This window comes from Rhamphochromis sp. 'chilingali' (genome assembly GCF_963969265.1).
Source record: "Rhamphochromis sp. 'chilingali' genome assembly, chromosome: 14".
Lineage (NCBI taxonomy): Eukaryota > Metazoa > Chordata > Actinopteri > Cichliformes > Cichlidae > Rhamphochromis > Rhamphochromis sp. 'chilingali'.
Window position 1 is genome coordinate 19,991,926 of NC_137941.1, and position 13,511 is coordinate 20,005,436.

At 41.9% G+C, this 13,511-nt stretch overlaps 1 protein-coding gene across 4 annotated transcripts in view; it reads left to right on the plus strand.

The window, feature by feature from the left end:
* gsk3ba (glycogen synthase kinase 3 beta-a) overlaps positions 1 to 13,067 on the plus strand; it is a 36,032-nt gene extending 22,965 nt beyond the window's left edge. The window contains exons 4-11 of one of the 4 annotated variants that reach the window (XM_080903733.1): positions 1,211 to 1,321; positions 2,901 to 3,031; positions 4,443 to 4,549; positions 4,761 to 4,858; positions 4,963 to 5,070; positions 8,286 to 8,472; positions 8,879 to 8,977; positions 9,741 to 13,067. In XM_080903733.1, the coding sequence (XP_080759859.1) occupies positions 1,211 to 1,321; positions 2,901 to 3,031; positions 4,443 to 4,549; positions 4,761 to 4,858; positions 4,963 to 5,070; positions 8,286 to 8,472; positions 8,879 to 8,977; positions 9,741 to 9,775 (876 nt within the window). In that variant the 3' untranslated portion in view covers positions 9,776 to 13,067. The remainder of the gene's footprint in view (positions 1 to 1,210; positions 1,322 to 2,900; positions 3,032 to 4,442; positions 4,550 to 4,760; positions 4,859 to 4,962; positions 5,071 to 8,285; positions 8,473 to 8,878; positions 8,978 to 9,740) is intronic. The other 3 variants (XM_080903731.1, XM_080903732.1, XM_080903734.1) reach the window with 3 other exon arrangements.
* The last annotated feature ends 444 nt before the right edge of the window (positions 13,068 to 13,511 follow it).

Genomic DNA, 13,511 nt, shown 5'->3' on the forward strand with positions numbered 1-13,511 from the left:
TTAGTCCCGCCTCACCATTTTGGTGCTATGAATACTTACTAGAGCATCAAATGTGTACCAATACCCTGGTGAGAAAAGTCCCCTCCACTAAAGCTCAGCTTGCTCTAGTTTGAGCAATATTAGATCAAATTTGCTCTGTCCAGTGGTTTGGGCATTTTTCATAAGACCACAATTTGTGATTAAGTGGCTGTTGAATGATTTATGCAGATGGGAGGGAAGTCAAAGTATTAAGAGAGACAGCAGGACTGTGGTTGTGCTAATATTTTGTAGAGAATGCATGAAAAATATATAAATTCCAGGTTTGTCTTCTAGAAAAGTGCTCAGTTTGTTACATTGTTACTACTACTGGTATTCTGTTACTGGTTTTATTGTTAGCATTAAATGCTTAGAAGAAGACACTTCTTCTGATGATGGACATTTTCCAAAAAACACCACTGATCACTCAGTGCTGATTTATTCACATCACCCTCAACATGGGCATAGTGTTTTATGCAGAGGCCTCTGCTGTTCCTCCTAGCATGCAATCAGAGCCTGAGCAGGCTAGTTGTCAATGCGTCACGTATGCGTTTGTGAGTAACCTTCCTCCTGAATTTTTAAAGTATTTCTTAACTCTTGCATTTTAGCCTTATACGATTTACAGCCTCCCAAGCTTGAGTTCCTCAAGACACTCTAATGGCTTACTTTGGGCTCATTCTGGCCATATTTAAAGGAAATGGGAAGTCTAAGAATAATTGGGTGGAGAACCCCCCAGATACAGCATCCTTTCATGGTCAGTGCACTCCAGAGTTCAATGTACACAACCCCGCCCTCCAGCACTGGTCTCGTCCAACCAGGAAACAAGGAAATGATATCACTGTCTGCGGCCACTGTCGGGGCAACGGCCGTTATGACGCACGGTTGTGTGCTTCCTGCCCACAGGGAGAGATACAATGGATTCCCAGTTAGGCTGCAAGAAAGCATCAATTACATCAGCATGAATACGGCTTCTTTCTTAGGAAAAGATGCATCACAGCTAAGAGGAGAGAGACAGGGTAATAGGATGGGGATACATATTTAGATCACAAGTTTTGAGTTAAATTCATGCATTTTCCAAGATTGTGTTGTTTTTCTTAACATGTTTAGATTACAAGTGTCTTTTCTATACAGTTTACATGATTTCTGTCAGTGTAACCATGTTTTTTTCTTTTCTATTGTTGCTTCTCACCGACAGAAAGATGAAGTGTATCTGAATTTGGTTCTGGATTACGTGCCTGAGACCGTCTACAGAGTGGCCAGACACTACAGCCGAGCCAAACAGACTCTGCCTATGGTTTATGTGAAGGTAAAAGCTCTGTCTGTTTAACAAGGCTGAAAAACACAGTTTAAAGTGAACTTGACGGACATGTTTCCAATCTCATATTTTTTATTCTTGGAGTCTACTATAGTAACTTTCAAAACAATCCTCATTGGTGGAGCTCCTTGGTTTATCCACTGACTGAAACAGTTCGCTTTAGCAAGCCTTCCTTTAATCCTGCTTACTTCTGATTGGTATCTCTTTGTAAACAGAAGGTTAAAACGGAGCATGGGCGGATGTACTATGAGATGACCATGTAACAATTCTGAAATACATAATAGTTAATCGAATATCTCTGGTAATTCTTACCGGTAGTTACAGCAACTTAGTTAAATCTGAGTTAGTCTGGTGAAAGCTGCAAGTATAAAGACTGTAGATATATCAGTAAAATGGGGTGTGGGCTTTTTGTGTGTGAATCAGTCGTGATAAATTTGGGCTTGGAGAATTGTTATACTTTTAATATGAGACAAGCTGCTTGTAGGTCCACTTTAACCACACTACCCCACTATGTGTCCTTTATCTTCACATTTCTTAAAGTACGTATTTTTCTTTTTTCTACAGAAAGAATATTATCAAATCAAAACATTTTTTTATTAAACAGCTGTGTTGGTATAAAATGTGGCTTAACTCTTCTAGTTGATTATGGGGCTCAGTTTTCATCCAGCATCATAAGATCCAGATTTCACTGAGCTGTGTTATCAGCTTGTTTTTGATAAAAGCTAATTTATCATATTTTGAGAGCTTCACTGCTAAACACTAAATATAAACAGCTCAACAAATGAAAATTTTTGTCCTTGCATATCCCATCTATTTTTGCCCGTAGACGACTTTTACTAACTTTTTAACGTTGTGTTTTGTACAGATCTTAGATTTAGCTAAAAATCATAAAAAATCTCAGAAACAATCTCTGTCTTCAGATTTCTTTTACACAATGTGAAACTTTACTGCTTTGTTGGTTTGCATCGTGTGTGCACACATGAGATGCTACTTTTTAGGACTTACTTAGATGACAGATGTGCGAAACAAATTGGGAATAATTAGCAGAGGCACAAAAAAACCTCCATCTGAAGGACTTTTCTGTATCAATGAAGCAATTAAAAATAAAGCACACCTACTGTTTACTACACCTGCTGTTCCACTGAGCAAATTCTCTGCTCAGTTCTCTTTGAAAGTAAATCCACCATTGTAATATTAATTAGGATTAAACAACTAGTTCACTGTGTTAACAAGTAAAACATTTTTTGATCTTATTTGTAAGAATAGATTGACCTGAGGCGGCAAATTTGAAACAAGAAATGAGTTTGGATTTAAAAATTTGCTTTCATTTTAAAACGTGTGTGTCTATAAAAACACTTCATATACTTAATTTTATCTCTACAAAAGCTGAGTGACAATGTTTAGGAGTTAAAAGAAACAGTGTGTGAAACTGGAGTCTAAACATTTGCTGTAAAACTCATTCTCTGGAGCTGAAATACAGCCCAGAGTTTCTATATTTTAGTGCTGTAATGGAAGTTTGCTGTTTCTCTAACCTCTGTGTGTGTATTTGTGTGTGTGTTTTCCTGTGTAGTTGTATATGTACCAGCTCTTCAGGAGCCTGGCCTACATTCACTCGTTTGGTATCTGCCATCGGGACATCAAACCCCAGAATCTGCTGCTGGATCCAGAGACGGCTGTTCTCAAGCTCTGTGACTTTGGCAGGTGAGGGACAGTCATGTTTTACACTGATCTGAGTTTTTTCTTTTCTTGGCATTTACAAAAGATGTTCACATTGGTACCGCTGTGATGTCCGATAACATAAAAAGTGAGCGCCAGCAACCAGTTAGCTTGGCTTAGCATGGACAGTGGAAATAAAGGAATGGGTCTTCTGGATCTGTGTGAAGGTTTCAGAAGGCTTCTAAGTAACATTGCTGCTCATCCTCAGTATTTAGCAGTGTCCTGAAGACAGCAAATCACACACTGTAACTATGCACAACCAAGAAAAAGGCCCTGTAACACTGCTGTACATCATTCTTACACCAGATCATGTTGGAATTAAGCAAACGAGACTGACCCCTGTTTACATCTCTTCTCATATGACTTTATATTTATGAGCATGAGAATGAAATCAGTCTCCAGCTCTAAACATACCTAGTCAGTCTGTTTCCCCAAATGTTACTCTCTTCCTTTTGAAGAGTTTCACCCTTAAGCTGATGCACACTGTGTGGCTGCCTGGTTGAACTGAGAAAATAGGTGAGGCCATAGTTAAAGTCATGTGGTGCCATGAGTCTAGGTTTACTCTGTTCCTGGGAGATGAGCACACTGTACCCTGAAGAGAGGTAGATAAAAGTGATGCAGCCACCATCATTGTCATCATACCTGTACCTGCCCTACAAGCCTGTGGAAGCAGTGTTATGATCTGGGGTTGCTTCAGTGTCTCAGGTCTAGGTTCAGCAACATTATCTGCCCAAACATGAGGACAGCGGCTACCTGAACGTGCCGAATAATCAGGTTTTTTCCTTGTTCAATGGACCGGGCACATTCCAAGATGACAATGTCAGGATTCACTGGGTTTAAATTGTGAAAAGAGTAGTTGAGAGAGCACGAGACATCATTTTCACACAGAGTCCAGACTGTATCTCCACTGAGAAGCTTTGGGATGTGCTGTAGAAGACTTTCAACCAACTGTCCAATTTGTTCAGTTTGTTAGTGGAAAAACGTGAACCACCTCTGGAGTGAAAATGTCGTAATAAATGTTGCTTAAACGTATCAAAACAATGCCATGGAGAATGCAACGCCTAAATCCAGCAACATAATAATGTGGGAGCTGTTTTCAGGCGCATTATACAGGCTCTAGAAAGTGTGCAAAAGTCAAACTGAGATCAGCGTGCGTTGTCGAAAACAGATGATTTATTTACTTTTCATTCGTTAGCATAAATGCTGATTATATTTGTAGCAGAAATGTAGAAATCTTCCTTTTAGCTGTGTGTTTGATTGGATATGAAGTCCACTGAGGTTTTATCACACGTGTAAATCCTCAGTACTGGGTGTTTCTTCAGGTTCATTTTTTCCCTTTTTTTTGAAGTATGCAGATGGTGGTGATGATGATTATTTGCTATGATTTTGTGTGCAGCGCTAAGCAGCTGGTCCGTGGAGAGCCTAACGTGTCCTACATCTGCTCTCGCTACTATCGAGCCCCTGAGCTGATCTTTGGTGCCACTGACTACACTTCCAGCATAGGTAGGCTAACTCGAGCAACAACTCTCGCTGCCTGACACATGCACATTCATCAGGAAATTATGAGATCGTGTGTTACTTATGATAAATGGACTGGTTCTTATATAGTGCTTTTCTACTCTGGTTCAGCACTCAAAGGAGTTTATAAGCTTTACAGCAAGTCGTCATTGCTCCTCTTCTGCTTTTACAATCGGACTCCTGCCTTGTCCTTTAGATGTGTGGTCAGCCGGCTGTGTACTGGCAGAGCTGCTCCTGGGACAGCCGATCTTCCCTGGTGACAGCGGAGTGGACCAGTTGGTGGAAATCATCAAGGTAATGACCGTACTAACCGAGAGTATTCCAATATTCCCAAACAAATACAGCTTCAAGTTGGATGTAATATTACTCGGGCTAATGGTTCCACCCGTGTGTTTCAGGTTCTCGGCACCCCGACCCGAGAGCAGATCCGTGAGATGAACCCCAACTACACTGAATTCAAATTCCCCCAGATCAAGGCACATCCATGGACTAAGGTGAGTCAACAGGTACAGGAGCCCTTTTACTTCTTTAAGATCCACCGCAAAAGCATTCTGCCATTCCTGTTTTGCCTGCATGCTTCGCAACCATCCAACATCATCATCTTCATCTAACAGACCTGCATGTGAAATAGTTAATGCCATAAATGCACAGAGTTCTAAAAAATAAAAGATGCAAAGAATTTGCATTTACTGAAAATTTACTGAACCCAGCTCACACTTATCTCCCTCAGATCGAGATTATGGAATCAGCAGCACTCGTGCTCAGAGCAGATGTGCTGACTGGTAGCTAGCAGCAATGTGCGGATGTGCAAATCAAATATTGAGCACCAGGCAACGAATCTGAGGCGCCGTGTACTTTTTTGCATCAACTGTTTCAAACTCGGGGGGGGGGGGGGGCGATGGATGAAGGCCTTGAAATCCTTCTCAGTGTTCCCGAACGTGCCATGCAGTTGTGTGATTTCTTGGTGTTGATGCTGCCAAAGATGCTTTTGTTTAAATGTTTAGTGAGAGTCTTGACCAAATCACATCAGCCAGACAACTGGCATCCTTAACTGAGAGTAAGGGTTTTTTTATTTCTCCAATTTTGAATAAGTCAGTCCTGAATTTTATATTAAATTTATACAGTGGGGCAAAAAAGTATTTAGTCAGCCACCGATTGTGCAAGTTCCCCCACCTAAAATGATGACAGAGGTCAGTAATTTGCACCAGAGGTACACTTCAACTGTGAGAGACAGAATGTGAAAAAAAAATCCATGAATTCACATGGTAGGATTTGTAAAGAATTTATTCGTAAATCAGGCTGGAAAATTAGTATTTGGTCAATAACAAAAATACAACTCAATACTTTGTAACATAACCTTTGTTGGCAATAACAGAGGTCAAACGTTTACTATAGGTCTTTACCAGGTTTGCACACACAGTAGCTGGTATTTTGGCCCATTCCTCCATGCAGATCTTCTCGAGAGCAGTGATGTTTTGGGGCTGTCGCCGAGCAACACAGACTTTCAACTCCCGCCACAGATTTTCTATGGGGTTGAGGTCTGGAGACTGGCTAGGCCACTCCAGGACTTTCAAATGCTTCTTACGGAGCCACTCCTTTGTTGCCCGGGCGGTGTGTTTTGGATCATTGTCATGTTGGAAGACCCAGCCTCGTTTCATCTTCAAAGTTCTCACTGATGGAAGGAGGTTTTGGCTCAAAATCTCACGATACATGGCCCCATTCATTCTGTCCTTAACACGGATCAGTCGTCCTGTCCCCTTGGCAGAAAAACAGCCCCATAGCATGATGTTTCCACCCCCATGCTTCACAGTAGGTATGGTGTTCTTGGGATGCAACTCAGTATTCTTCTTCCTCCAAACACGACGAGTTGAGTTTATACCAAAAAGTTCTACTTTGGTTTCATCTGACCACATGACATTCTTCCAATCCTCTGCTGTATCATCCATGTGCTCTCTGGCAAACTTCAGACGGGCCTGGACATGCACTGGCTTCAGCAGCAGAACACGTCTGGCACTGCGGGATTTGATTCCCTGCTGTTGTAGTGTGTTACTGATGGTGACCTTTGTTACTTTGGTCCCAGCTCTCTGCACGTCATTCACCAGGTCCCCCCGTGTGGTTCTGGGATCTTTGCTCACCGTTCTCATGATCATTTTGACCCCACGGGATGAGATCTTGCGTGGAGCCCCAGATCGAGGGAGATTATCAGTGGTCTTGTATGTCTTCCATTTTCTGATGATTGCTCCCACAGTTGATTTTTTCACACCAAGCTGCTTGCCTATTGTAGATTCACTCTTCCCAGTCTGGTGCAGGTCTACAATACTTTTCCTGGTGTCCTTCGAAAGCTCTTTGGTCTTGGCCATGGCGGAGTTTGGAGTCTGACTGTTTGAGGCTGTGGACAGGTGTCTTTTATACAGATGATGAGTTCAAACAGGTGCCATTCATACAGGTAACGAGTGGGGGACAGAAAAGCTTCTTACAGAAGACGTTACAGGTCTGTGAGAGCCAGAGATTTTCCTTGTTTGAGGTGACCAAATACTTATTTTCCAGCCTGATTTACGAATAAATTCTTTACAAATCCTAGCATGTGGATTCATGGATTTTTTTTTCACATTCTTTCTCTCACAGTTGAAGTGTACCTCTGGTGCAAATTACTGACCTCTGTCATCATTTTAGGTGGGGGAACTTGCACAATCGGTGGCTGACTAAATACTTTTTTGCCCCACTGTAAGTCACTGTAGGTGCACCCATCAGTTTCTATATTTTATTGGTTTTTAAGTTTTTTCAGTCCCAATAATTATTTGAACAAAGAAAAAAATATCAGACTTTATAAGAGCAAGAAGGGAGAAGGATGCAACACCATCGCTGGTAGAAATCTACATTTTAAACACTTGTTACCGGATCTGACTGGTGATTCAGAACATGCTGTTTTAAAGTAGCAGTTAACCCTGAAATGAAAGTTGACTTACCCGATGCTTCAAAACAACTGAAGCATTTAACCACGACTTCCGAGTTGCAAGACTTGCTTCAGGGAGGAGTTTGATAATGACGCACTGGTTCATCGAGCTGAAAACAACCACTTTCTTTGTTCTTGACCACCTGTAGCACAATGTCTGGGCCTATTATCAGCAGCATCAGAGCTTTGGCACAGGCTCAAAGCAAATATAAGATCTGCCTGATGTTTTAGAGTGGACTGATGTTAAACCTGTGCTATCCTGCTTCAGTCAGTTACTTCATCAACTGCCACCCTACCTCCCAACATCACGATGTTGCCTCGTTGCTTGTTTTAACTCATCTTGAGAACTAAACAGGTTTTAAAATCTAAAGGACAGTCTCTCTTTCTTAGCTAAGCACAGCTCTTCTATTTGAAAAAGCAATTAGCCAATCAGGAGGGAGCAGGGCTATCAGGCCCTCCTGTTCACCTCCGACGTGCCTCGCTGTGGTCGCTCTCTGCAGCTGCATTTCATTTGCTACTCACTGCTACAGCAGTCATATGCTTCCACTGATTCATTCATAGCACGCCATAAAAAATACATTGGTCAAAGTGCATTAGCTTTCATAGGATATTAGTAAAGATTCATTTTTCATCCAGTCATATGCTCTGTGTGTGTGTGTGTGTGTGTGTGTGTGTGTGTTGTATATGCGTTTGTGCTAAAAATACTGAAATGTCTCTTTTCTTTGGAAACTCGTGATGTTCTCATTGTTGATTCGAATTGACGTTCAGGTGTTCCGACCACGTACGCCTCCGGAGGCCATCGCCTTGTGCTCCCGCCTGCTGGAGTACACGCCCACGGCCCGCCTAACACCCCTAGAGGCATGCGCACACTCATTCTTTGACGAGCTGCGCGACCCCAGCATCAAACTGCCCAACGGGCGAGAGAAGCCCTCGCTCTTCAACTTCACTACCCAGGGTAGGCGCACTCACAAAGCATTCCTCGGAAGAGAAACCATTCATTTAAAAAAATAACACCTCTCCCAAAGTCCCATTTGCATTGTAAATACGGTTTAAACACGAATATTAAAATAACAAATTCAGGGGGATCCAAAGCCCTGAGGGTTTAAAGTTTTTCTGTTTTGAATAATTCACTTTACTTTATTTAGATACTCCAATCTAACAGATTTTTTTAGAAGAATATAAAGTACATTTAAATATTTTTTTTTTTCTGGGACATATCGGTTATCTCGTATTCACAGTAGCATTTATCCGTAAGGAAATCTAAGCACATCTTAAAACGCCACTTTTATGTTATCGCTGGTCTGCAGGTAACTTTGTAACAGCATAATGTGGTAATGCATTGTGTGTTCTTCTTCTTTTAGAACTATCTAGTAATCCTTCTTTGGCCTCCATACTCATCCCTGCCCACGCCCGCAGCCAGGCTGCCGCCTCTACCCCAACCAATGCATCTGCCACCACAGGTTAGAGCCACGCTACCTCCGTCAGACCCTTGTTTTATGTGGTTAGCTGCTCTATATTTATTACTTTGAAGTACTGGTTGTGGCTTTGTTTTTCAAATTAGCAGTAAGCAATTTCATCCCCTAAAGGTCAGCCTCTTTAGTTCAATTTAAGTTCAATTTAACTTAAGCCAGAAGTTGTTTTGCACTCATGTCTCCGAGCACTAAACGCTGCAAACAACAACACATGCTGTTTTCGTCGAAGGGTTGACTTTACTTAACATGCCACCTCAGTTTGGCAGTATCTTAGGTGTTTTCAGCTGTGAGTTTGGCTTTTAATTATTAATAAAACAAGATAATTGAGTTTTTGTTTTTTTTTAAATTGTGACACCCTTGCTTTGTTTTTTGCTATAAATTCTTCGCACTGTGCTCTATTACAGCAGCGGCTTTTGCCCGACACCATAGGCCCAAACTCACTCCCAGTCATGTGACATGCTTAGCTTACTTCACATTCATTAATTATTGCGTTTCCACTTCAAAGAACTGCTAAAAAAAGTTTAGTGTTTTTTTCCCATCAATCCATGGGGTTTCTAATTGTTTTTAAATTGTGTGTTTTTCCAGAATTTAAAATTCCTTTCTTCTCATGTATGCTTATGTTTAACCTGCGTAGCATTATCGATTCACATTTGCTGCTTATATTGTTCAGTGTGGTTTGTATACACAGATTTGTATCCTTCGCTCTCATTGTGTCTCTGTAACTCTTTTTCTACCTTTATCTCTAAACCAGCTGTTCAACTGAGCACTTCCTCTTCCTGTTCATAGATGGCAGCAGCACAGAGCGAGGTCCCACCACCACCACCGCCTCTGCCTCAGCTTCCAACTCCACCTCCTGAGCCCACAGAGCACCTGCCCCGCCCCTGTCTCAGCCCCAGCCCTCAGCCTCTCCATTGCCCTGGCCAGGGGGTGAGCTCTGCTCAGCTCAGCTCTGCCCTGCTCCTCTTCCCCGGCAGCAGCGGAGCGATGCTGAAGCAGGCCGGGTTCGACAGCTAACTGACCACAAACCTAGCATCCCCAGTCTGCCTCTCTTATCCCCAAACCCGGCCTCAACATAAAGCTGTTTGAACTCTTCTCCATCCTCCGTCAAAGATGCCTCTCCGTGCCCTCTCGACAGGGAAGTGAAGCGCAGGGCCGAAGATGTTATCGACTGTACTGTTGATTTAAAAAGTACACTGTACACGTATACACAATGCTAGCCTGCTAAGAGGACAATCTGTAGAAAAGTCCTGAGCTCTCCCCCTTTTTTGCCCTTTCTCTATCTGGCCTCCCTCTCCATTGTTCCATTTTTCTGCATCCTTTGACCTCTGACCCCTCCGTCCCCTGGCCAACCCCTCCTCCTCGAAAAAAACAAAAACGAGCCCCGCCCCCCTTTTGGTTCTTTCTGTAGTGCATGGCCTGAGTATGGTAGGATCACCTGGGGGCCACCAAGCCCTCTCACATCCACTTCCGCAGACAAGGCATGAGGCTCACGCACGCGTATACACACACACACAGACACACACCTACACCCTCAAACACACACATCCTCACACACATGGATGCATGATGATCCTGGTGTATGTGGGAAGAAACAGTCCTCTTTGGGAGGACATGTTTGGACAGTGTTGTTTTTTTGTTTTTTTTCTTTGCCCGGGGTTATTTTTAAAAATGGTTGGCGATCTGTTTTATTCAACTTTGTTTTTAATTATTTTCTTTTTTGTTGTTTTTTTTTTTGTACTCCTGGGCAGACGTCTTTTGGATTGCCACGTGTGATGGATGTGACATGTATCTGGTCCTGTGTGCTTGTATAATATATACATACAATACAAAACAGACATGCATACACACACAGTTTATATATTACTTTTCCTTATGTATAAAAAGTATATATAGATATATGTATATTAACTACAATGGTTCAGAAATCATTTATGGTGAGCTCATATCTGGCAGAGCAGTGGCAATATTTGCCGCTGCCTAAAGACAATAGATTTAGATAAGGTGGTGTTTTGTTATTATTTTATTTCTGTTTTTGTTGTTGTTCTCTTCTTTGCTGGAGTGTGGTTAGATTCCAGCAGCCACTTCCCTGTGTCGTCTGTATTAAGGCTGTAGATGGATTTAGGGCATCGCTCTATTCCCCGTCTTTGTACTGGCTCTGTCTGTAACAGTGTTTCTGTGACAGTGCAGCGTCTAGACAAACGTGTCCCCCACCCTTTTCCCTCTCTCCCTCTCTCTTTCTCTCGCCGTTTCTGTGAAGAATTCGAGGTTGGTTTTCACGCTCGACTCTCGGCCCGCGGTCTTCGGCGCACCACCGGCTGCCTCGTGCGCTGCGACCACCGACCGGAGCGCCCCTTTCTTTTTGTCCCCCTCCACCCCCGCAGCACATAGAGCCACTCGGTACAGTCTGACGAATCGTCTTATTTACGGAGAATACTCACTACATTTAAACAAAAAAATTAAAAAAATAAAACCAACACAAAAAAAAAATTCAGAAAACAAAAAAAAATCACACACACACAAGAAAGAAAAACTGAATTTGTACATACAGTATAAATGCTCCTCACCAAAATTCTGACTTGTATGACTTGTATGTTGTTTTTTTTATGTTGTTATGTTGATTTTTTTTTTTCTTCCATGTTGTGTTCAAGGTATGTATATATGCAGACCCATGTACTGTTTATGAGCAAAAACAAAGATGACAAAGGGTGAGGGAACGGATGAAAAAGATTCAAAAACAAACAAAAAAATGAAACAAAAAACAAAAAAAAACAGAATCAGGGCAAAACTGATGTTGTGTATGGATATTGTAGATGACGACGACGATGATCAGCTTTATCCAGCCATATGTTCAATCTTACCTGTACAGTACAGTAGATTACAGCTGTATTATTGTAACAAGAACTAGTCATGTATAGTGTAACTATAGTTTGGAGTGCCTTTGCTTTCATACACCTTCGCCTTGTTTCCACCCTCACCCAGCCCACGCCATCAACCCCCCCACCCCCACTGTCACCGCCCCCCTCTGATATTGTGACTCTCCCTTTTGGTGCTGTTGAATGTCCTGCTGTCCGCGTGCTCACTCACGCGCCCCCTCTTCCACCCGATGCACATCCTCTCCCTCCTGCTCTTTTCATTGCACACTAAATGTAATATACAGACATTGTTAATTGTAAGGATATTTTTTTCTTTAACTGAAGATATAGTAGACAGGTGTTTATTTTAATAGATGTTTTATCTTGGGGGGCACACACACACACACACGCATACATACACGTGTACTGCAGTCCTGGCACAGATTTGGGGTATGAAGTGGGTGGGTGGTGTGCTGTGGACGGCAGCAGGGTTTTAAACAAAAAAAAAAATCAAACAAAAAAAAAAGGCCTCATATATTATATTCGATACAGTGCAGTTTCTGTATTACTCGCAGTGTTGGTTCTGTTACCAAAGCCAAACCATCATGTTGTGATGAGCCATCCTCAGAGGCAATAACTCTTCTTCTTCTCTTCTCTTTGGATGTTTCGTTGTTTCTCCTCCTGCTCTTGAGTATTCAGGGGGGTGAAATTCAGTAGCACCTAAGGGGTCAAGTCATGTAGCCTTTCTCCTGTCTCTCCCGCTTGCTGTAATTTTGCATTCATGAACGTGTTGCTACCCTCCACCAGAAGGTTGGACCACTTCACCCCTGCCCTCTTACTCCAGTTCAATTAAAGCACCACAATGGCTACCAAAAAAAGAATAAAAGTGTATAAGCTAGTATAATATCTTATACTGACATATACACTAGTGTCATGCTGACTGGGTTAAACTGGGGTAATAGAAAAGAAGAATCTTAAGAAAATACTACAAAAACATCCTGTATAACAGTACTACTACTTGAATGCCTCTGTTTGTGACTGAAATTTCGATTTCTTTTTTTGTTTGTTTGTTTGTTTTTGTTTGTTTGTTTTTTCCTTTTGTTCTGTGAAGGTATGCTAAATGTGCGCCTCTGTAAATATTCCCTCTGCGTGCTCCGAGGAATAGTTCCCTGGTACTGTAATTTGCATTAAATAAAGAGTAGGATAGCCTGGAAATGATCATGAAATTTGTCTGTTTGAGATTCTTTTACTGTGTTTGTTCCCGTCACTTTGTAGACATCGGATCGATTTTGTTAAAGAAAATTCAAACCAAAGTAGTGGCAGCTTAAATATATCTGACATGTATGTACATTGCTGAAGTGGCAGGGACACATATTATATATTGTAAATGGCAATTTATTAGGTAGACCTGCTCAACTAATCATTAATGCAAATATGTATTCGGCTGATCACATGGCTCTAGCTCAGTGCATTTAGGTGTGTAGACATGGTCGAGAGACCTGATGAACTTCAAACAGAGCATCAGAATGGGGCAAAATGGGGACTCTGAATGTGGTGTGGTTGTTGGTGCCAGACTGGATTATCTGACTATTACAGAAACTGATTTCTACCACCCAACCATCTCTAGAGTTCACAGAGATTTATCTTAGAATTATTAAGAGCGAGAGAAA